This window comes from Calliphora vicina, chromosome 1 (assembly GCF_958450345.1).
Source record: "Calliphora vicina chromosome 1, idCalVici1.1, whole genome shotgun sequence".
NCBI classification, from domain to species: Eukaryota; Metazoa; Arthropoda; class Insecta; order Diptera; family Calliphoridae; genus Calliphora; species Calliphora vicina.
Genome location: NC_088780.1, coordinates 91,684,691 through 91,710,642, shown reverse-complemented (window position 1 = coordinate 91,710,642; position 25,952 = coordinate 91,684,691). Strand labels below are relative to the sequence as shown.

At 28.9% G+C, this 25,952-nt stretch overlaps 1 protein-coding gene across 2 annotated transcripts; it reads left to right on the top strand.

The window, feature by feature from the left end:
- The first annotated feature begins 641 nt into the window (after positions 1-641).
- LOC135959112 (calcyphosin-like protein) lies at positions 642-16,159 on the top strand. Of its 2 annotated transcripts, XM_065510478.1 has the most exons (8): positions 691-768; positions 855-916; positions 9,908-9,997; positions 11,874-12,007; positions 15,027-15,146; positions 15,250-15,307; positions 15,525-15,737; positions 15,887-16,159. In XM_065510478.1, exons 2-8 carry the CDS (start codon positions 899-901, stop codon positions 15,989-15,991), a joined length of 738 nt encoding a protein of 245 aa, XP_065366550.1. In that variant the 5' UTR covers positions 691-768; positions 855-898; the 3' UTR covers positions 15,992-16,159. The 2 variants fall into 2 exon arrangements, with proteins under 2 accessions (XP_065367254.1, XP_065366550.1); XM_065511182.1 differs by lacking the exon at positions 9,908-9,997 and having other exon boundaries at positions 642-768.
- The last annotated feature ends 9,793 nt before the right edge of the window (positions 16,160-25,952 follow it).

The window sequence follows — 25,952 nt, the reverse complement described above, 5'->3', positions numbered from 1 at the left end:
AGCTTCCCCTAATTCAATCTCGAACATTTTCAGCCAAACTATGTAAAATGATAAGAGAGCTATTCGGACAAAGTTTGAATAAACTCGTAATTATAATTCTCAAGATATTTTGAAATAAATGTTTACTTTTTATGGGAGATAACCCATCCCCTGTCTATAGCGGATATATTGATGTAAGAATCATGTGTGTAAGTTATTTGGGGCTAAGGAAAGTTGATTTCAACATAGAGCCGGATAGGGGGATATGGCTATATCGACTCCGCTATCTATAGCGATCCAGAATATATATAAATGTAGAAATTAAAACGGAATGACAAACTTATAGATACCCTTGAAGAAAGGTATAAAAAGAGAAAAGTTTTCTTTTGTTCAGAAATAAAAAAGTTTTTGGAAAAAATATATATGGCAACACTGCTTGTGACCGACCTACTGGCTGACTAATAAAATTATAGGCGTGCTCTACATTTTTAACCACTTGTTGTTATTGTTTGCTATCGCTGCTTTGTGTACGGTGGGTTTTGTATCTTTCAGTTTGTTTTAAATTGTGTATGTTTTTGTTTTTTTTTATCCAAACACACACATTAAAAGAGATCGCAGTGTTGTGGTTGGGGAATTATTTGTTTGGCATTGAAATTTCAGTTAGATTTTCAAAGCCGGCCAAGTAACAACGTTTAGTTGGAATTTATATAGAGAATAAAATAAACAAAATTATAAAGAAATCTATAAAATAAAATAAAGCAAATTCAAAACAGTTTTTATAGTGATAAAGTGAGTTTTAATATTTATTTTGTTTTTTTAAATTATTTGTATTTTTAATTTAAAATTTCTATTTTTTTATTTCTGTTAATTTAAAGTTATTGTTATTAAGACAGCAAATAAAAGTATTTAAGCCTACAAAATGGGTGATGATATATTTGTAAGTTTTTAATTAATTATTTTCAAATGTTATAATTTATAAATTACCTTCAATGTCATAATAATTAAAAATAATTATTTCCGTTTATTTAATTTAATATTGTGCTTGCCATAACAATAAAAACTAAATTATTATTAAATTAAATATTGTATTAGTCATTATGTGTGTGTCTGTCTACCTACCTGTTTAAGTCTAGATGAAATATTTTGCTTTTAATTTGTTTGTACTGTGATTCACTGTGTATCTGGTGAAAGTATATGTATCTTATTTTTTGTACACATCTGTAGTTTGTGTTTTCTACCTGACCATATTATACATACATACATAAACGTGTATTTAAGTGTATTATTTTTGTTGACTGTTTTTATTTTGCCTGTTTTTATATATTTCTGTTGTTGTTCAAATGTATTTTTTGTTTATTGTTACTAACAATCACCACTGAATGGCTTTTCATGTTAAACAAAAAATTCAAAAAATAAAAAAAACTTTAAAATCATTAATTCTGCTTGAGTTCTTTGTTTGTATTAAATTTTTAAAGTCATTCAACTCATTTGTTTAAGAATTAACACAACCTGGTGGTATTATGTAGTTGTTTTTTTCTTTTTATTTTTTTGTGTTTAAATTATATTAGATCTTTTTAGTGGATGAATGTCCATTAAAGAATTAATTGTTATATTTTGACTGATGGGTTTTCCTCTTGTAGAGGTCTAAAGCATTACAATTACAAATTCTGCCCATTTTTAGGAATTTTACTAATTATTCGAGACAATCTTACTTGAAAAGTTATGCTAAACTTTCTAGTATTTAAAAGTGGTTCATATTAATGGTTTAATTTATGATGAAGAAACTATTGAAAATACTTTAGTTTTTAATTACAATTTATACTTACCAAATTACAAATATTAATTCGGAATCGCTTCTTTAACATTTGGCCCTTACAATTGATTATAAATTAACTTTTTAAGCACCAGAATAGAGGTCTGAAATGGGACAACGGCGGCATTAGCATTAGCTTCAGAATTATATCAATTGTCTGATGATGATATGTCTTTTAAATGTTTGACTTGCACTGTTCTCTTTATATCACAACACAGTTTAATTTTAATGTCAATAGCGATACTTCGTACCACATCTTCTTCTGTTCGTAGAATCTCTTCCAATAAATTTATATAATATCATAAATTTCGGTCTATCATATGCACATTAGTGCGTTATCTTTGCATCGGTTTCTACATATTCAGAGTCTTACTGCTAATCATTAATTCTAGAAATGCATCTTCTTTAACCATTTAAATTTGTGAAAAGAGTCACGATTCAACCAGTTCGGACAACCAAAAAAAAGGTGGTAATAAATCTGATTAATTTGAAACTACACTTCCGAACAAATCATAGAGAATAACATTGCTTTAAGAAACGTACATTTTGCTCGAATACAATGTGAGATAAAGGGTGTAAAATTCGATCACCTCTGTTTAGGGAAACTTTGTTCGGCTTGTACAAATACAGTGGTGGCCAGGTAATTAAGACAAAAATTATTTGCTAAATTCCATGTGATTCTTAATTATTTTTTCAAATATTTCCACAAATATGAATTCATGAGGACTGTTTTAACACACAAGTGTGTTTTATTCAACTGTATATATTTTTATTATTATAAAATATTCGGACCAAATTTCGTATTTTTAGTTCTGCGGATGTTCGGTGAGGTGGTTTCCACATATCTTTGTCCATATATGTTGTACCAATTTTTCCAAACATTTTTGAGAAACTAGAAATATTAATAATAAATTTCATACCCTTAGGTCCTTTTGTTTTGGCTCTATCGCCCTTAAAATTCAGTTGATGAAAAAAATTCAAGTATTTGTCTTAAATAGCTGGCCACCACTGTATAAATATGGGGGATTTTATGTCAAGTGAACCAACTTTTGAAATCGATGTCTTCCGATCGGGATGAAATTTACACCAAGGTTAACTCTATTGGATAGTAATTCAGACATAATTTTTCAGCAAGATCGGTGGAGAATTCTTTGAGTTTGACTATTTGCCAAGTCAAAAATTGTATGTTTTGAGTTACAAAACATTTATTTTGATAGATATCTAAAGGTAGGGTCACACATGGCAAATATTTGTTCAAAAAAAAGTAACCACTTTTTTTGACGTGTTTACTCTTACAAGTGTTTTGTAAGATCAAACAGCATCAAATAAAATAAAACTAAATTTTTTGTTTTGAATCATCCAAAGTAAAATAAGTTTTTGAAATAAATAAAAGAATTCAAATATATTTTATTTAGTGGTTACGTCTTTTTCGTCAAATATTTGTCATGTGTGATCCTACCTTATTTCACATCCCACTAAGCGATTTGGTCAAGAAAAATATCCAAGCTTTCTTTTGAAAAAAAAGTTTTTGATTTTGGAAAAAAAATGTCAAAAATTTTTAATTTTTTTTTAATTTTTTTTCGAAAGATTGACAAAATTGCTATCTCACTATTTGGGACATATTTTGCTAACAACAATAGGTAATAAGTTACATGGATGAGAAAAAACACCTTCTTGGCCAAAATGTAAAATTTTGATTTCATCTTGACATGAAATCCACCATTTATTTCAATGAATGAAAATGTTATAAAGCAATTGGCAATGTTAATTTCAGTAAGTTATCTCTTGCAGTCTCAAATATATTTATGTTTAAATTTTGAAATTTTCGATTTATACCTTGACTTTATTATGTTTTTCGCAAACATATTCGGTAATGAATGTCCAAATATTTTTCTGAAAATATCCTCTTATTTCTAATAAATTCCAAAAAATATTTGTCATAATTTAGCACTTTTTAAACTCATTTCAAAATTTTGACTTTGATTATTTTTCACGACGCACAGTGGCCCGTAGAACAAGTGAGGTAGCAAAAATCAAAATTTCATGTGCCCCTAAAAAATAAAATGTTTCTCTTATTACAATCAGATTTTTGATTCAGAAGATAAAGCTCTTCAAAGTTGACTGATTTTCAGTTTTCAAAAAAACAGACAATTTTTTGGTTATTTGGTCCGCTTTCAGATACAATATATCGAAAACTATGTAACTGATCGTCATTATTTTTGATTCTTTTGATAGAGATATTTATTAAGAAAAGAATAAACAAAAATTGTACTGTTTGCTTTGTATTTGTCCAGGTAAATCGATATTTTTTTATTTTCCTTCAAAGTTGAGAAATATTGAAAAAATTTTTCAATATTTCTCAACTTTGAAGGAAAATAAAAAAACTATCAATTTCTATATTTGCCATATTTTCAAAATAAGTTCCTTGATTACTCCTTTACCTAATGCAAAAATTCCCAGCTGCCCATCCTTGCCCCATTTTTTTCTAGAGGTAAAATTTTGAAAAAAGACATGGTTCCAAACGATATTTACCAACTATACATTTTTTCAATATTTCTCCACTTTGATGGAAAATACAAAAAACTATCAATTTCTATATTTGCCATATTTTCAAAATAAGTTCTTGGTTTACTCCTTTACCTAATGCAAAAATTCCCATCTGCCCGCCCTTGCCCCATTATTTGCTAGAGGTAAAATTTTGAAAAAATACATGGTTTCAAAAATGACATATGACCGTGAAAAACCAACCAAAAATTTTTGTTTTCAAAAAAAAAATTTTTTTTAAAAAAGAAACAAAAAAATTAAAAACTATTTTATTTTACTTCCAAAAGAGTGGTCATAAATTTCATTTACTTAAGTCTATGTCATCTTCTAGGATTCTTTTGTACATCATTTTGCAATCGGAGCAATAGTTTAGACTTCAGATTCAGATTCATAACAATTTTTTTGCGATACATACTTTGCTGATATTGAAATCGATGTCTTCCGATCGGCTTGAAATGCATTAAGGTTAGTAATTCAGAAACAATTTTTCAACAAGATCGATGAAGAACTCTCTCTTTTGTCCAATTTTGGTTCTTTGGAAAAAAATTTAATATTTTCGACTCTTTTTTAGCAAAATCAAAATTTTTTTTGACGTTTTTGCTGAAATGAAAGCTCTTTTCTTTGATAAACTTTTTGGTCGCTTTTCTTTCTTTTGACATTTTGGCCAAACTGGTGTTTCTTCTAATCCATGTAACTTATTTTGTTCTTAGCAAAACAAAATAAAATATTTTTGACTTGTTTTTGCAAAATCATAAAGTTTTTTAACATTTTTCAAAATGGGCTTTTTTCAAAAGAAAGCTTAGATTGAATAAATAGCTATCTAAACTATTTTGTTTTATTGTCATTATTTGGAAAAATCTTGTTACAAGGAACCAGGTAGAATTATTAGGGAAATTAGTCAGTTCTTTTGAACACAACTATATGAATTTTGTGAAGTGTCCAGCAGATAAAATAAAAGATCAGAGTGGTGCAAATCTAAAGAAACAATCTAATATTTTATTTGGCTTCGTTGCTGTAGTTTAACATAACAAAGTAACTAATTAACAACTCTCCCTAATAATTCTACCAAGTTTATTGTACTATTTTTTGTGTACGAAAACGGAAATTATAAAATACTACTAAAAATATTGTGAAAACGAACACACATATAAAATAACTTGTTTAACTTTCAAATTCACCTTTGACAAATATGTATAGCCTTACTAACTTGTTGATTACAAAATTATTGTTTAATAAATTGATAAATTTTCTTAATTACACTCATAACATTTTAGGAGCCTATCCAACACATTTAGTTTTAACATTTACTTAATTATTATAATCTTTAGTGTATCTATTATTTTTATTAACTTTATTACACAATTTCCTACTCTAATTTCTCTTTTGTATTTTATTGTTGCCTAATAATATATTTTCCTACAAAATGTATCCTTATTTTATTAAATTTTCATTTAATTTAATTTGGTCTATTAAATAAATTTTTATTTTATGACAAATACATTAATTAATTACACAATACACATAACAAAGGTAATAAATTATGATACTTAAATGTGAAAAATGTTACATTTATATATTAGTTGAAGTAGAATCGTTTTGCTATATTTTATTTATAGTATTAAGTATATATGTTGATGTTGGTTGGTTGACACACTTATGTACTTAAGTAAATCTACCAGTAGATAAAAATCTATTTTATTATTTATAATACGGTGAAAGATTATAATAAAATGGAAAAACCTAAATATTTATGTATGTAGTATAGTATACTTACTTGTACAAATTGAAATACTTCGATGTAGGTAGAAATTGTGATATTAGGAGTAAGGAAAAAATCTATGCGCAATGGAATGTCTTTTAAATAAAAATTTCGAAATAGTTAGAAAATATTAAATGTTTCAAGCTCAATGGCAAATACAAAGTGAACTTTCAGCATGGCTAAACCCGTTTGTGTCCAACTCATTGGTAGACTTTATGAACAAAAAGGTCTTTTGATTGGTTGACATAAATTGCATGAGTCTTTTTTGTTGCATTGTTGGGGCAGCCAACACAGATTTTGACGCTGGACGAAGAAAAACTACTTGAGCTATAGGTTTTTCGAAAGTCTTTTTGAATTAGTTTATTTATAACCATCGTGCTTTAAAATCTCATTTGAAAATCCGGCCTTTAGTTATTTCAAAATGTTAACAAAAGAAGAATTCACTAATAGCGCCAACCTCTTTTGACTCTAGTCAAAAAATTTTGACATTTTTATCCAAAATCAAAAACTTTTTTTGTTTTTATTTTTTTTTTCATAATGGGCCCTTTTTACTCTCAAAGGAAAGCTTAGATATTTTCCTTGGTGATCTATTTGGTCGCTTAGTGGGATGCGAGTTGGATATCTATAAAAAAAATATTTTGTAACTCAAAACATACAATTTATGACTTTTTTTGCAAAATCAAAAACTTTGTTGACTTTTTTTTCAAAATGGACACATTTTTTATTTTTTTTTTTGCTCAGAAGGAAGCTTAGTTCTATTCCTTTTAGACCAATTTGGCCAATGAGAAGACATCGATTTCAAAAGTTGGTTCACTTGACATGAAATGCCCCATATATAAATTGATTTTTGAAATTGAGTAGTCGAAAAATAATATTTTTGACACGAAAATCCGAAATTAAAAGTTACTTTAGTAATGTATAAATTATATATAATATCACTATAAATACGAATATTTAAGAAAAATGTTCACTTATGTTCCAATACACAAATGAAACCTTTCCTAACATCTAATACAAATATAACTATAATCTACGTTAGCTTAGTGAGCAAACGTGCTAAGTCCACTTTTTTTAAATAAGAATAAATAATAATACAATATTTGAGGAGCCTTAGAACAAAAGGTACTTTTTCGCTCATTTTAAATTTTTGGGAAATTGAGTTTTATTTATTTCGCCCCCTTTAAAAACTGCATGAACCTGGAGATGTTGTTACGAAATTTCACATGATTTGAGCTGAGGTGTTTTCGAGTTTTATTTTATTATTAATTCCTTTAGTTCCTATAAGGAACATAGGGCCTAATAGGAGTTGATTTACGTTTATTGAGCTTCCTAGCGCTAATGCTTCCTAGCCCCTAAAAGTTGGTCACCTCGGGTCTCAAATTTTTGTAAAAAATCTCCAAAAATCCATTTATAATCCGAATGAGCTGAATTTTGAATATAAATAGTCCTTGAGAAGGTCTACAAAAAATACGCTTACAAGTGTAGGTTATCTCTATTAGTTGAAGAGATATTCAGGTTTATTGATATATTTTTTTTTAATTTTGCTCGATCTTTTTATGGTTTTTTAGATATATTAATTTACTTTTAAAATATCAGCTATATTGGCGATAAAATTCTAAATAAAATAAGAGAACTTGCTAACAGTTATCTCTTCTCTGTAAAATGTTATATGCATCCAAAGTTGAATCTTGTAATAAGGGCCGTCTTTTTACGTTTTTTCCCAAAAAAAGCCCATATATTTTTTCTTTTGCAGAAAAAAAATTCTTCGGTACTATATAGATTTTTTATATTATCCGGAAAGATAACTTAATGAAAAAACGTGGAAAGAAAAATGTGGCTCACTTAAGCGGAGATATCACCCCCAGTCTTATCCAATCTTGGCCAATTTAAAAAAATTCGGTATGAGTAAAAAATTCTAAAAAGGCAAAGCACTGATCCACGAAAAAGCTCTAAAACTAGGCCAGTTCACTTTTACAAGATTGTTCATATTTGCGAATGGCATCTAATTCAACAGCTAGGGAAGTCCAAAAATTATTTAGCATTTGAATTAGAATTTAGACACTGCCCTGTTGATTTAGATTTCAACTCTGTCTAGAAACCTTGATAATTATCTCAGGCACGTGGAGACGTGGTTAAAAAATTGAAGAATACAAGTGAGCGAAAACAAAAGTAAGCACATAACGTTTTCACTTAGGAGAGAAAATTGTACACCAGTGACACTAAACAGTATGAACATCCCACAGTCTGACCACGTTACATACCTTGGCATTCATTTAGATAGACCTCTTACTTGGCTTCGGCACATAGAAGCCACATGAAACTAAAAACTTATAATTTACACTGGCTAATCCACCACTAATCGAAATTAAGTCTTAACTGCAAAGTCATCCTGTATAAGACAGTCTTAAAACCAATTTGGACATACGGAATCCAATTACGGGGAACAGCAAGCAATACCAGTATAGATCTTATACAGAGGGCACATTCTAAAATTCTTGGAACCATGACGGGAGCTCCATGGTACATAAGAAACGAGAACATCCACAGAGACTTAGATGTACTCTTGGTCAAGGATGAATTCAGAAAAACTCGTGAAGCTTATTTATCAAAATTACATCATCATCCGAACCCGCTCGCAAGGCTAGGCAAGCGTAGAGCTGATTTACAATTCATCAAATTTTCCAAATATGATTCTCCACTGAGAGAACAATGATTGTTTAGTTTTAAGATTTAATTACATATTGTAATGCCTAGAAATTAAAGGCAGGAATAATATTATAATAAACGTAAAAAAAAACTCTGTGTAGATAGATAAAATACGTTAAAAAAATAAAAATAAGCTACTCATATTTTAAAAAACTTTAAAATATGAACAGCTTAGTTCACTAAGTTCATATTTTAGAGTACCCTATGGAAGTAAAAAGTGTACATATTTTGGGGTATTTTTTCTATCACACGGCAAATAACGTCACAGCAGGTACTTTTCTAAAAAAACTCAGTTTTTGGAACACATTTTGCAATTGATTTAAGGACATTTGAGTCTATATTTGTTCCTAATTTTGTTATGATATCTTTAATTGTTAAAATTTTAAATTAATTAAAATTTTATATTTTTTTTTGTGAAAAATCACCATATGAAAATTTTTTAGTTTTTAAGGTAAATGAAGTCCCAAAATTTTATAAAATTATTTAATTTTACTAAAATATCTCCAATAGTTCCCAAGATACCGAATTATTTCCAAAAAGAAGTTTTTAAACTGCTGTGCGGCTGCTCATTTATTTAAAATTTTTTTTAAATTATTTATTTTTTCCTCGATGTTATACTGTGGAATGCAAAATTACTAAGTCCATTTTGTGATACATAGATATGCAGAAGTCTTAAGTCCATTTTTTTTGGCAAAATTTCATAATTATTATCTCAATTAAATATAGTTGAGTATAATCAAGGTATTAAAATATATAAAAGCACGAAAGGTGTTTAAAATACAAGCTTATTTATTTAATTTAAACAAAAAAACATAAATCATAATATTTTTTAAGAACTATTACAAAACATAACAATTAAGTAAAAAGAAAGCAGCATTTGAAACAAAGGATTTTAGTACGTATTTTTGAAAAGGGACTTATCACATTTGCACACTAAGCTACAGATTATATAAATCAAGAGTATTCTACACATACAAATAACAATAAATAAAGCCCACCATTTTAAGCATGTCATATGAATTGGTTGGTGAATGAATACTAGAAACTCCTACAATTATTATTATTACTACTGAAATAAGACTAATTTTGTATAATTTCTTTAATAGACTAAAAAGGGATGGGTTGGAAAACTTTTATTGATTATAATGTTTATACTAATGTCATGCCGTCAAACGTTACAAGCTAAATCTATAAATGTAAGTATCACCAATACCAAAATATCTAAACAAATACACATATAAGTAAATACATACATATTCAAATAACATACATATGAAGAAGTAAATATACAAATATTGTATTATTTACAAATGTATATACATTAGTGTGGCTCTTATTTAGCAAAATAAGATTTTCCTGCTTCTTCTAAACATTAAATGCTGAAAATTTGTGCAAAATCGGATGACGTTTCGAAGTTGTACAGTTTCGTAGAAGTTTCGTGATTTGGGTGAAAAGTAGCAATAGTTTAAAACAATATTTAAATACACAGTGCAACATGAAAAACAATAACCATATACGGACACCTCTACGTGATAAAAGACCAATAAAATAGACCCGTGTCTCCCAGTTTTGCCCAAAGTCATGTACTTTTTTTTCTGGACCCCCAAAGATTTGGGGCCTTGGTGTAATTTTTGCAAAAAAGTGATAACTTTCTCAGGTGATAACTATCTTGCAAACAGTTCGGAATTTTGATTTACTCTCTGAGGCAAAGTTGTAGCCCTTGACATAAAGAACAAAAAACAACTTCATCTTCAAGATCAAAATCGCAAAAAAAACTTTAAAAAATTCGACTGTTTTTATCTTTTTTCCCTTGTTCAGGTCCATAGGTAGCAAACCGTTCAAAATTCAAGGAAACAATCAACTACAAAAATGTACCCAAGATCTTTCTAAAACATTTGAACTTCCTTGGAATGATTCTTAACACAGTTTAGGTAGGTCAATATAAGTTAGTAAGAAAAAACTAAAGGAATTAATTGTTTTTTGGGCCATAAACAGCTTTAAAAAAAATTATTTCAAAATTTATTTCGAATTTTTTAAAGTTTTTTGCGATTTTGATCTTGAAGATTTTTGTTCTTTATAACAAGGGCTACTACTTTGCCCCAGAGAGTAAATCGAAATGTTTGCAAGATATGAGCATGAGAAAATTATCACTTTTTTGCAAAAATGACACCGAGGCCCCAAATCTTTGGAGGTCCATAAAAAAAGTACATTACTTTGGGCAAAACTGGGAGACTCGGGTTTTTATTGGTCTTTTATAATGTAGTCCGTAAATGGTTATTTTTTTTTCATGTTGCACTGTGATTTTTTTTTGCAAAAATGAAACCGATAGAGCTTGGGATCATTGAAAATAGCAAAAGTTCATATTAAGGGCCACCCTAATATACATTAATTAATGCTGGCATATACAGGTATATAGTATATAGACTCTGGTATACATATTTAATAAATAGTGTAAATACGATAATTTAATTGAGAAAATCCTTATAGACACTAATATAAACTTCATAAATGAAATTAAATGAATTATACTTATATTTATTTGTAAATTTTATATATATTTAATTATTATCTTTATTCACACATTAACACAGTTATACACAAATTTTTGTGTACAAATTCAGTGAGTCCAGTTTTTGTCTGCTTAACTACTAGACCGTTGTTAATTAAACTTAATATTATTCATTTAATTTTTATTCTGAAATATATGTATGTATATGTATATTTTTTAACAAATAAAATGAATTTATATTATTCTTACTCGTAAATAATAAAAAGATATGCATAATACAATTTAATCTTACGCTTAATTAAAGTTTGTAATAAAAAATGCTTATTAATTGTTATTTTTATAACTTCCCTTGTATTGAATCTGTCTGTCTGTGTATTTATCCTTAATTCAGTGATGTGTGTTAATAATTTAATGCCAAGAAACAAAAGTTAAATTGGACATTTTTAACAGCATATCCTTAATTGTTTAAAATTGTTAATAAAATACATATAATTTAACATAACGGCTTTTTCGTATTTGTAAATTTACTTTAATTGTGTTGACTTTTTGTGGACTTCCAACAGGACTTTCAACAGCTTGAAGCTAACACTGTGAATAAATCAATTCAGGAACTTTCAGCCGGTGGCATGGATCCGATTTCGAAGCTACGTGCTCTTTGCATTTCTCGTGGTGCCAATGGCATCATTGGTTTGGGCAGGTATGTAATTTTTAAAGCTTATATTTATTTAAGTATTTATATCTACGTATATTGCAGTGGACAAATATTACTTTAAACTACTTGCTTTAATAAAAGAAAAAAATAAAGTTATATGTGCAAATTATAATTATCAATATTTATGTGATATATTTAAAAGCTTCTTACACGATACAATTTACGAAACAATTTAAGGAGCTTTTAAAAACATTAAGAAAATCCATCATATACTGACATAGAATGATAAGTTTCTGTACACATAATCGGTGAATTTTTTAGCTGTAGCTGTTTAGGTTGGTAAAATCAAACAGCCTTCTTTAGACTACCACTTTTTACAGACACGGATCTCTATGGTTTTTCAAAAAAATAATCTACAAGCGAATTAGTTTATTTTGAATGCTGCCCAACGTATGTGTCGTAAAATGCTTACGTGTAAAAGGGCTTTTAGCCAGATGGTTTAGTTATGGTAATATTATTTTTAATTCTAAAAGTTTATAGCTTTTCTTTGGAACACTTTCTCAAATGCAATCTTTTGACAAACAAGATGTTAATATAACTGGTTTATCGGAGCTTTGGTATCATTAAATCTGGAAATTTTCTATACATAATGTCATTGATAAGCCTTTCAAACGGATAATAATGACAATGAGAGATCACACAAACTTTCTATACCCTACATCACCATAGTGGGGAGATAATTTGACAAACTTTGCCACAAACTTTTATATTGCTCCAAGCACTAAGCCTATTAAATTTGCCCCCATACAACTGCCTTATCTGAAAATAGTTAAGCTCTAGTATCTCAATTATAAACATATCCAAACCAAATTCAGCACAAATATGTTTTATATAAGCTGAACTCGTACTACCAAATTTAGTACCGATAGGTACACAATGTTCCATAGCTCCCATATAAGCACCATTCTCGATAATTAATTGAATGTGCATAAATCTTAGAAATATATTAGTATTAAAATAAAATCCAACAAAAAAATGTTTCACATATACGCAAATCATCCAAATTTTGTGATGATTGGTCAAAAACACTGTCCTATAATGCTGAGAGGCATGTTGAGTAGATCATTTTTGTAGAATAAACTTGTAGTACAGCTGGTTTGAATTTTTTTAGAGTGGGTCAAAGTTTTCATATTTTGATCAAAGGGAGCATTATATTAACTGAAAAATAATGGTTCAACTCCCTCCCATAATCATTTTCTGAATCAACTTTAAGATGTTCTTCTATATATTTAAACATGATAGTCATACCACAGTTTGCAATTCTGATGAAATTTACTACTTAAGTAGTTTTCAACCAAAGAATAAGCAACATTGAAAATTATGGAAGTTGGCCCCAGCTTAACATAATTTCCAGTTTAGATACATATATCAGTTTTAAACCGTCAACAATTATATAACAAAAAACCGATGTCTACTTTAAAAAACGTTGCTACAATTTACTTTTATGGAAACACAAAATTTTTTAAGGACCAGTCTTTAATTGGCTATGGTCCCCAATGGGGGGTATAAAAGGTCTCCACCACACATCACTTTAACACTCATAAATCTGTTATAAATCTTGCTATAATAATTTAATTCGACACAAATAAGTCTTATTAAAGCTGAAATGATATATAAAATTATTTGATTACACTAGTCTACAAATCAAACATTTTTGTTTGCTCATGGAATGAAACTTGTATTTTTGAGAAGATCTAGACGCTAGTTAATTGACCATTTTTTGTTTCCCACCTATACGTCAAAATTTTGATATATATGGGTTTTTATTTTTCAAGCTACTAGATACTTTCAGAGTTGTATTTTTTTTGCCAAATTCCAAAAAAAATTAACGGGCAAAAAATAAATACTGTTTAAAAGTACACCTTTTTTGTAGATACACGCTAATAAATCGCTATTAAATACCAAACTCTAAAGTAAAAACTATTTTAAAATGTCTTCTAGATAGTTTTTGTTTTATTTGCGGAAAAATTATTCAGTTAAATCGAGGTTTTCCTATAACACAAACACTGCAAAATGCTTATTTACATTATTTTGGATTCCCCGTGTCAAATCAGGATAAAAAGTGGGTCCCTCATTCGATTTGCACAAATTGTGGAGAATATATTCCAGGTAAAATGAACATTACCGCCACTCAACATTTAATTAGGTTTAATGTAAAATTTCGTAAAAGCTTTAGATAAGACAAAACCAGCATTTCAATATGCATCGTGTTCCCGAGTTTTTCTGAGGCTAAATTAAAAGAAGGGATATTTGTGGTTCCTCAAATAAAAAAATTTTTTGGGTGATACCAAATTTGAGTGCCTATTAACCGATGTTGAAAAAGCAGCATGGAATTCTTTTAAATTTGTTGTTCAAGAATTTTGAATTGATGGGTGTAAATATGTCCCTAAAAATTCACTTTTTACATTCTCTTGTGGATTTTTTCCGGAAAACCTCGGACACATGAGTGACGAACATAGAGAGCGTTTCCATCAAGATTTAAAGTTTTTCGGGATTAATTATCAAGGTTTTTGGGATCAGAATATGCTAAGAGACTACTGTTGGAGTGTCGTGAGGGAGACAAATGAAAATAATTATAAAAAGAGGGCTAAAACACTTCACTTTTAATTTTTTGTCCTAATTTAATGTACATTTTGATATGTTTCATTTTTAATAACTATCTCAAAAGTTTGACGTCCAGGATTTTTTTTAATATTTTTTCCGAAGTTAGAAGACCTAAATACTACTAGTGTTATTAGTCCATTATTATCCACTCTAGGAAATCTAAATTTGTATCATATGAATATTACAACAAAATTCTTCCAAAATTGTTCATAGTTCAGATATAGATCTTCCCGATGTAAATAATTACAACTCGCATAAATCTCTTTAAACTTTTATTATTTTCTATTCTATTATTTCCTCCTAAATAATACAAATGAAACAGTTTAAAATCTTGTTTTTAGGCGAATGTTTTTGTTAAGTTATATAATAATTTATTTTTTCTATATCTTTTCAAAAACAGAATTTTCCGTAATATGGATGATGACGGCAGTAAAGCGCTAAATGAGTATGAATTCACAAAAGGAATTAAAGAAATGGGCTTGGAATTGAATAATGAAGAGATTAAGGAAATGTTTCGTAGGTAACTAAAGATTTTTCATCAAATAAAAATAAATATTAATTACATATTTAAACATTAAAAACATTTTTTTCTCACTTTTTTCCAAAAATGTTCTGCCAAGCAGCTTCGATGAAGACGGCAGTGGTTCAGTAAATATGACAGAATTTCTGCTTAAATTAAGAGTATGTTGTGTATTTTATTTTTTTTAAATATAATTTATCGTAAAATTTGTTTTCTTTTGTAATACTCAAGAAATGTATAAAATTTCATTATACATTATCTTGTTGTTTTGGCATTGGTGTTTGTTTCTTTCTGTTTTCCTCCTTTCTCTTTTATTAGTAATATTTTAATAAATTTATTTTTTTATTATTACTTTTTTTACGATTATCACAATTACAGCCCCCCATGTCTAAAGCTCGTTTAGATATAATTGATAAAGCCTTTACCAAAATGGATAAAACGGGTGATGGTGTCATAACCCTGGAAGATTTAAAAAATGTTTACACGGCTCGTGAACATCCCAAATTCAAGAGTGGTGAAAAGACTGAAGATGAAATTTTAACTGACTTTTTGCATAATTTTGAAGGTGGTCGTGGTAACTTGGATGGCAAGGTAAATGAACTCACAAGTCTTGAAATTAAAAATAGAAATATAAATATATTTTTTATGTATTTTCCTTATTTCATTTAATTTAATTTTGTGTTGTTTTTCATTTTAACTGGCAAATAATGTACTTGATAATATTTTTATTTTTCTTGCAGGTAACCAAAGAAGAATTTGTTAATTATTATGCCACAATTAGTGCCTCCATAGATAATGACGAATATTTCCAATTAATGATGACAAGAGCTTTTGCTATGGAATAATACGATGTTGTAGTATAAGAGCATTTTGGTTTTACGAATTCTTTTTGCACGTCTTTCCTTTACACATTTATTTTCATTTGTAAAACATTTATATGTATTTTTTTTTTTGCAATTTAATTAAGATCAAATATTAAAAGTATTATATAAACAAATGTATGTTTAAAGCAATTTTTAATTGTGGTTTTAATTGTCTTTAAGATATGTATTTTAAAATTGTGGTTTAAAAGTGACAGCTTAGATTTCAAGTAATGAAAATAAATAATCGTTACCTATTACGACATTTTTAACACATGAATCGCACCACATAGATATGAAATTACAGGGTCTGGATAACAGGACTGCATGGGTATCAAATAAAAGTGTAGTATTTTGCTATTTCGGTACAATTATTTGCTTTAACCGTAACCATACTAACAACATTTACAAACGTAGACTCCTGACAAGGGTACCGGGGTACCCGTGTGTATTTATTTGTCCGTTATTATTTATATTATTGATTTCAATGGAAGAACTTGATGCTTTTATTGGAATTTTTCTGGTCATGGGTATAAATAGTGGCAACGATTATCCTTCAATTCTTTACTAAATACGGAATTAAAATATTTTGGTTGTGTAATACAGCCAAAAGCTATCCTTTTACACAGGCAAGCCAGAACTGATCGATTTCTACAAACAATTTGGAATACTGTAACAATAGACAATATTTTACCTCACCCCTTTGACCAATCGACTACAAGTTAGAGGAATAAGTCTCGTCGGTACCTTCGACAAAACAAAGCCTATATTCCAAAAGAGCTACGGACAAACCCTACGTACGATATAGGTAAACCCCGATATGGTTTCAATAAAAACGGAACACTTGTCTGTTGTGACCAAGAATATGAAGCGTGTTTTCTTTCTGTCAACAATGCATTATACTGGAGGGGAGACAATTGTTATTGAAAAAAGGCGGAGTGGATGCTATGGACCAGATGGTGTTTAAATATACCATCAAATGTAAAACATGATTGGCGTGGCTGCATTGGGTGTTTTTTGTGTATACTCCAGCCTCAATCCATGCTCCAAAAAAAATTAAGCTCTCGTCGAGGTTTTTTGACATCATTAGGCATGGAGTTGGCAACTAAAAATATTGACAAAGGAACCAATAATAATCAAATACTCTAACGTCAGGGAAGCTCTAGAGCTTTTGGCAAATAAAATCATCCCTAAAGATGTTTGCTAGGAAGCTGAAGTACCATCGGATACAACTAATCGATATACAACTGCACGGTTGCCAATAAAGAGTCGCTGTCACCTTTGTATGACTACTGATCCAAAATCTGATCGAAAAACACGAAAAATATGCGATGGCTGTAAACGACCAATGAACAATACGCATAGTAAAACTATTGCTCTACTATACACTAGATGTTAATTGCTTTTATTTTTTCTTTTATGCAACAATATTAGTACAAAGTTTGATCTAAAATATTTTTTATTTCTGAATAACCAATAAACATAAAAATACTATAATTTTTACTTTTTTTCATATAAAATGTAAAAAAATATATGAGGGTACCCGGGTACCCTTATCAGGAGGGAAAGGACTATGTGACTTTGGGTGGCTCCAGAGTCAATCCAAACGAATCAAGATTACTTTGGATGGGAAAAAACGTTAGAAAATGGTTATCTGAAGGAACTTGCGGAACATCAAATTTGTATTTTACTTCGTTTAATAGAAATTTGCTTTTAAAGTTCGTCCAGGTACCGAGGTATCCGTATTAGTACGGTTAGGGTTAATCTTTTAGAAACATATATTGACCAAATGTTAAACAATTAAATCCTATATAATACTTGAGATTTTTCCATAAATTATTTTAAAACAAGTAAGAAAGTATAGTCGATCAAGTCCGATCCTACAGAGAGTATATGAAAATATAATTTTATTTTAAAATTTCAAGATTTCTTTCTATATGAAACTTATTTGTGCTGCCTTTGTGAATACGGTAATTTTTAAGTAGTTTATGAGCTATATATGAGCTATGGTCAATTAGGGATCTATCCGCAAAATTTGTTTAAATATGATGTATTTTTATATAGATAAGCTTTGTGGAGGAAAATGTGTGGCTGCCTATACAAATCAAACATTTATGACAAAAAAGTTCTATTTCGGAGGACATTTTTATGGGGGCTTGGTCAAATGATGTACCGATTTCAACCAGATTCAACAGACTTCGTCCTTTATCGAAATATTTTAAAAATTGCGACCAGTAGTTTGCGCAAGAGGTTACATTAACAGTAGTGTCCTTTATATGCCAATTTTTTTTTTTGGAATTTATATATATAAAACTATAGTTAAATATGAAATTTTGTCTTTATATCATGTTTGCAACCCGTGCCGACTTGCGATTTAGTTTTGAGGTGCATTTACAAGGGGAAAAAATGCAATTTTTTCAGTTTTTGTAAAAATTTTGCTATTAAGTAATTACTTTTACAATTTAATTTAAAATAATCGAAATCTGTACGTAATTGTCGTTCTAACATTTACAAGGGGAAAAATGCTATTTTTCAGTTTTTGTAAAAAATTTTGCCATTAAGTCATTAATTTTGCAATTTAATATAAAAGAATCGAAATTTGTACGTAATTGTCGTTGTAATGAGATATAAAAGTTTGGTTAAAAAATATTAAAGTTATTAAAAATTCGCCAGGCCATTAATGTGTCTCAAGTAGAGTTGTCAAATATTCGACATATTCTAAAAACCGGTTTTCGAATAATTCGAAAAGGCTAATTTTTTAAAAACCGGGTTTCGGTTTTTTCTATCAAAAACCGGTAAAGACCGGTTATTTAGTCTTTTTTGTCAATTTAAGAATTAAGGTATATTAAATTTTTTTTTTATTAAAACAAATTAAAAAATAGTTCAGTCAAAAGAAAGGATGTATATTAATAGATATTTTATATAATAATGGTTAATTTTAATTGTATTTTTTTCATTAAATTATTTTTTATTAAAGATGAAACATGGACTATCTGTTAAAATTGCATTGTATAAACGATTTAATTCGATAGTTTTGAAAATTTGTCCAAATAATTAAAATTTTCTTTTAAGTCGCTCGTTGTTGCAATATTAGTTCTTTTGTTCAAATTTGTTTAAAATTAAAAAGGGGAATAGATAATTATTAGAAGTAATCGCATAAAATCTTAAAATAAATTTTAAAAAATATTCGTTTTTGTCGAATAATTCGATACAAAAAAACTCAAAAACCGGTTTAAAAAAACCGGAAAATAGGAAATAAACCGGTTTTTCGAATAATTCGAAAACCGGTTTGACAACTCTAGTCTCAAGCCACTAGAACAAGAAATGTAGGAACAAAATTAAAATATTTTGAGAAATATTAAAATAAAAGCTCATTTTTACTTAAGATATATCCATATTTACTTGTATATGAGTTTTTGTCTTAGTAGGAAACCGTTAACCTATTCGCAGGTATGACCAAAAGAAATTATTTTTTTTAACGGCGCACAGTGCACAGTGGGGGATCTGAAAAAAAAATGTGGAAATAAATCAGTAACTTCTAAACGAATAGCCCGATTTTAATAAAATTTCCCATGGCTATAGAGGAGGTGTCGATAAGTTTAAGTTTTGAATTTGGGCTTAAACAACCAAGGAGGGGGCGAGCCACAATGCCCCAAGTGGGGCACCTCGGGTATATCAAAAATGAAAAATGATGCCAAATTTTTGTTTGCGATCCGATTTGAAAGATTTTTTTTGTTGTTGATTTTGAATCCATAAATTTGACTAGCGGAAAAGAAAAGATATACATATTATATATCAGCGTTTAGGAAATTATGTCCTCTTTTCAAAAATGTACAAAATTTTTAAGAATTAAAAAAATTATTGAAGACTTTTTTCAAAAATATGCGAATAAAAAATTATAGCTGATTTTTTTGGAAAATTTGAAATTTAAAATGCAATAAAAGTTTAGTTTATGAATCGTTTTTAATGAAATTTTACACTTATATAGAAACGTTCGATGCAAATCCAAAAGTGAAAAAGATATTTGTGAATTGTTAATGAAAATCCCACAATTCCCAAAAAACTTTCCAAAAATCCCAAAATTGGGATTTTTTGATTTGGATCTATTGAAGGTACCAAGCTCGGGGCTATGAAATCCCTTTGCATGATATTGAAGAACAGATTGGGACATACAAAACTGGTCTTAATTTTTTGAAAGCAGCTATGTGATTTTAGAATATGTTGTCTAAAGTTGAAATTTACATAAAAAATAGGTCTACTTCGGAAGGCTCTGGACCACGCAATAATACGAATTTTGATATTATTTTACTTTTGTAATATTTCCCGAAATGTTATATTTCATGCTTCAAAAAAATCAAAATATGACCTAAAAATTTAAAAAATATGCACTTATAATTTTGAGCAGAAACATAAAATAATTAACTATGGACCGCGCAATGTCCAAAAAATACACAACAGTGTTCCCATTAATTAGGACTCTTTAAATTATACTGGTAATTAAATTGTTAAAGTTATAATTGTTCTTCTGAAAAAACCATGGTTATATTAATTATCTTGTTTAATATTCGTGTGAATATTTGTTTAAGGCTATAATCTTTAGAGCTTCTATATTGGGACTTGCCGTTTAAAATCGTCAATATTTTGATCGTGCTGTAAAGTAGCATCCAACCTTAATTTTTATCTCGTAATAACCCAGCAGTTCAGCAAGTAGTAAATGTATCCCTTATAGACAGTAATTGGCACTAATGTTTGATCACTTGGCTGACTGCAATTTATATATGTGCTATTTGTAACGCATAGAGAAGTCAATTGGTCACTTTATACGAAATTTTTGAATTTAATGAATTTTTAATACTTAAAAAAATTCTAAACTTTTTTGAAGCAACATGTTTTGAAATGATAATTTTCCATTGCTGATAGAGAAACTTAATTCCAGTTTGTCGATGTCGAAAGAAGTTAGTTAGATATTTCTATAACAAATTCGACAAAAAACTTTTTGTCCAGACAATATGTTGCCCATTGTTGGATAATATACTTTAAAATATGCATTTTGAAGTAAAATATAACAAAATATGCATTATCAATAAAATATGCAAAAATATGCACTAACAAATCGATGCCATTTTACAGCAAAATGTGCGATTCGGATAGATAATTAGTCTACATTGTATTTGGACGTTCGAGAAAAAACATGCATTTGCATATAAATCCGCCCGCTACACATAACTTTTGACTCAGTAGATATTTTTTAACAATTCTTTCTTAAGATAATTAATAGATTTGTTGTTAATTCAAGAAAATCGGGAAAGAATTGGATCCGTTATTAGCAAAATGGCAGACCAAGGTAGGCAAAAAAAATAAAATTTTATTTTTCAAATACGAATAACTCGTAAACTATAAGAGATAATATATGGCTAAAGCAATGTTTTTTGTAGATCTCGTCTAGTAGATTCCATATTTCAAATCGGATCGCAAACAAAAATTTGGCATCATTTTTCATTTTTGATATACCCGAGGTGCCCCACTTTGGGGCATTGTGGCTCGGCCCCCCCTTGGTTGTTTAAGCCCGAATTCAAAGCTTAAACTTATCGACCTCCTCTATAGCCATGGGAAATTTTATCAAAATCGGGCTATTCGTTTAGAAGTTACAGATTTATTTCCACTTTTTTTTCAGATCCCCCACTGTGCGGCGGTTTCAAAACTCCATATTCAAAATTTTGTTAAACAAATTTCAGAATTGTTTGATCATCACATAGGGATTTATTGAGAATTTAATAGGGAATACAAATGTGAAAAACTAATTTGTTGGCCATGTTTTGGCAAATGAGCTCAATTTCCTTACTCTTATGAATTTTAAGTAAAACGTATACAGAATATTATAGGCCATATAATTCTAAATATACTCTGAAAGTTTTACTACAACCGGACAACTCTTACCCTTAAATCGTGAAGGTCAAAAGTAAAATTTTGCAATATTTGGAATTTCTAAACGAATGATTATATGGTTTTGTGCTGATTTCCGAAAAACATTTTTGGAAAACATCTACTTTTTTGTAGTTTGTCTCACATCTTGATCTTCTACTTTTCCGATTTTTCCCATTTTCAGTATCGAACATTTCAGATCAAGAAAAAATATTAAAGAAAAATTCCATCCCTGTAGAAGCTATAGTGCCTACGTAAAAAAACAATTTTAGCATTTCTCCTCATGATAGGACCAAAAATTTATTTTTAGATATAGCCCAAAAATGCATATTAATGGTTTAAAAATCGAATACATCGTGCCTATAACAGATAAAAATACGAACAGATATAGATATAAGCACCCATCTTGGCTCAACGACCAAGAAGTTGAGGAATGAAAAAATCAACCCGTTTTTTTGGTAATGGATATGAAACAAATATTTTTAATAAGAAAATAGACCTACTTATACCAAACATTCCAATACTACTACCCATTTTGTACTATGGTCATTAGCATGCTTAAGAATACCTTATGAAATCTATTAATATATTCAAAATGAAGTAAAGCTAATTTGCAAAAATATAGTTTTTCATTTTTACAAAAAACTTGCATGAATTGTTTAATAATCTGATATGCCAAATATAAAATATTACCATGTTTTTAAAAATTTTGAAAAATTACAAATTTATTATGAATGTGTTTTGTGTCAAAAGCCGCTTTCAAGTTTAAAACTCATATATAAGTTTTAGTAACTGATATTTATTAAATAAGTTGTACATTTTTTATCTGATTTCCATGAATAAACAATTTACATCTTAATAAGTAAGTGTTGAACTGAAAATTTTTAAACATGATTTTGCTAAAGGCAGCAATTTCAACAAGTGAATTGTAGATCATTTAAGATATTTTGTTGTTTTTTAATTACTAACTCTATTTTATTAGGATTTAAAACAATAATTTATAGATTGTTCAAAAGATTAATTTATTTTATTAATAACTGTAAACATTTAGTATAGATTTTGAGGTATTAAAGAAACCATATTTCTCAAACCATTTGACGCGTCGCACTTTTTATAACCTACACCACCATAGTAAGGAGTGTATTATGCGTTTGTGTAGATGTTTGTAACGTCCAAAAATATTAGTCTAACACCCACCTTAAAGTATACCGATCGACTCAGAATCACTTTCGATTAACCGATGTCCGACTGACCGTCCGTCTGGCTGGTTGGCCGGCTGTCAATGTAAACCTTGTGCGCAGAGTACAGGTCGCAATTTTGAAGATATTTCGATCAAAGTTGGTACATGCTATTTTTTCGGCCCAAGGACCATGCCTATTGAAACTGGCTGTAATCAGTCCATTATTTCACCTAGCCCCCATACAAATGTCCTTCCGAAATTGAAATTTATCGGTCATAAATGTTTAATTTATATATGTATTTCCACAAATTGCGCTCCAAATAAGTTTTATATATACAAAATTTATGTCACCAAATTTTGTTACGATCGGTCAATAATTAGTCATAGCTCCCATATAGACCCGCTTCCGAAAATCACTTTAACGTGCATAATTCGCTTAAAAATTTTGGTATACACACAAAATTCAACATAGTAAACTTTTATATAGACATAAATCACATGACATAATTTCATGGTTATCGGTCCACAATTTGTCATGGCTCCCATTCGAAAATCACTCACGAATATAAATTATGAAATTTAAAAAAAAAAAAAATATTTTTACTCATTTACTTTGTTTAGGGTATTATATGGTCGGGCTTGACCAACCATAATTTCTGACTTGTTATTATTGAATTTAATTTATTTTACTATATGAACTTTTAACATAGCACTTTTCAATCAAATGCAATTTTTTGAAATATTATGAAAACATAAATATATTTTATTGTCACAACTTAATTAATATTTAAATTAGTTTATGTGTTCGTATCACATAAGCTTTAAATAAACTTGACCTCACTTTAAATTGATATAGAGTCAATTCGTGATCGAAATTTTCTAACAGGCATGCAGCGAATTTTAGTTTTTCTTTATTAAACAAAGTTTATTTCGAATTATTTAAATACGACAAACGATCTACACATGTTTTTCTATTAAAATACATAATTTGATGTAGTACTCAGGGATAGCCTTTTAGGATAGCACGATTGTTATACAATCATCAATTATACAGATTTATGTAAGAATTATTTAAAAGAGTCATTTAAAAATGTATGTTTATTTGAATATCATGATGCATATTTCTGTTATGTAGAGAGCCTACAAAAATTGCAATATTGCGATATTATTTATAGATTCTCATCAATTTGACTGAAATTGCAATTACTTTTTTTATACACACATTCATACTCGTATAGTTTATGATTATTTAAATTAGTCATGCATGGTATATTTATCAAATCAAGCGATAAATTAATATTTATACTCATGTATATATTTTTTCTCAAATGCAGACGTATTTACGTAGAGTTAGCGACAAATGATTCATAGTGGAGGTAAGAAGAAATAAAAAAAAAGAACTGCGGTTAAAAAATAATCTAAATATAATTTAAATAAATGCACATGTATGTAAATACCTACCTACACATTCATATATAAATATTAAAACCAGTATAATATACATACAGAAATATAAATAAATAATTGTAATTATAGATGATACTAATATAAATAATTAAAATAAATCCTTTCGATTTATATTGTATTTTTTTCACAATATTTATGTTTATAGTTTTATTGAATTCATAACTTAATATTGGTTATTTCTGATGGCTGCTTGAACTACATTTAAACATAAACCGCAAAAACTCTGCTTTCTTGATTACAATTCTTATTCTCATACAAAGCAAGTGAAATTTGTACACGCATTACAACAATAAAATCATAATTCCACAATTTGACTTAAAACTTTTTACTATCTTTATACCCTACACCACCATAGTGGGAGGGTATATCGGGTTAGTGCTGATGTTTGTAACTTGCTAAAATATTGTCCCAACACCCACATTAAAGTATACCAATCCGCACCGTATCACTATCTGAGTCGATTAAGCGATGTCCGTCCTTGTAATAAAACTACAGGTCGCAATTTCATATATAATTCATCAAAATTTGACAAAAGCCATTGCCCCAAGGACGAAGATTATTGAATTTGGTTAGAATCCTAGCCCCCATACGATTGCCCTCTCTGTAAATACTTAAGCTCTCATAAATATCTTAGTTATATAGTTATCCAAACCAAATTCAGCACAAATAAGTTTTATGTAAGCCGAACTCGCCTCACAAAATTTTGTGATGATCGATCCACAATTAGTCATAGCTGCCATATAGGCCCACTTCCGAAAATCACTATAATTTTTACTAGCAGAAATCTCTTAAAAATTTTGGTATTCCAATAAAATTCGGTACCGTGAAATAACTCCCAAATGAAATAACTCCCCACGAAAAGATGAAATAATACCCAACAAATTGTTCATACAACTTTGGACTTATTTCATTATGAAACAACTCCTAACGCATAGGGAGTTATTTCATAATTTTTTGTTGGGAGCTATTTCATAATGCAATAACTCCCAATGAAACAACTCCCAACGAAATTTTTGTTGGGTTTTATTTCATTTTATTTTGGCAATTAGCAGTTATTTCACTGTATTGGGAGTTATTTCATTTTTGTTGGGTTCTACTTTGCAAAAGCAGAACCAAAACCCGACTTCGCTCAGAAAAGATTCTTTTTACATCGTCGGTCTTTGTCAGACTACAACGATTTCTTAATCTGGTGCGAAATGAAAATCGGCTTTCTGAAATATTATAAAACCTTTCTGCAATGAAGGAAATCTTTTCTGAGCGAAGCCAGATTTTGATACACCCCGGAGGAGAAAACCTTAGCGCGCGGCCGAAGGCCGGCAATGTAAAAATAATTTTCTGAGTGAAGCCGGTTTTTGACACAGCCCAAGGAGTAAAACT

Coding starts and splice junctions, on each gene's coding strand:
- LOC135959112 (XM_065510478.1), top strand. Junction 12,008..15,026: donor GGCATCATTGGTTTGGGCAG/GTATGTAATTTT, acceptor TTTCAAAAACAG/AATTTTCCGTAATATGGATG. Junction 15,147..15,249: donor ATTAAGGAAATGTTTCGTAG/GTAACTAAAGAT, acceptor TCTGCCAAGCAG/CTTCGATGAAGACGGCAGTG.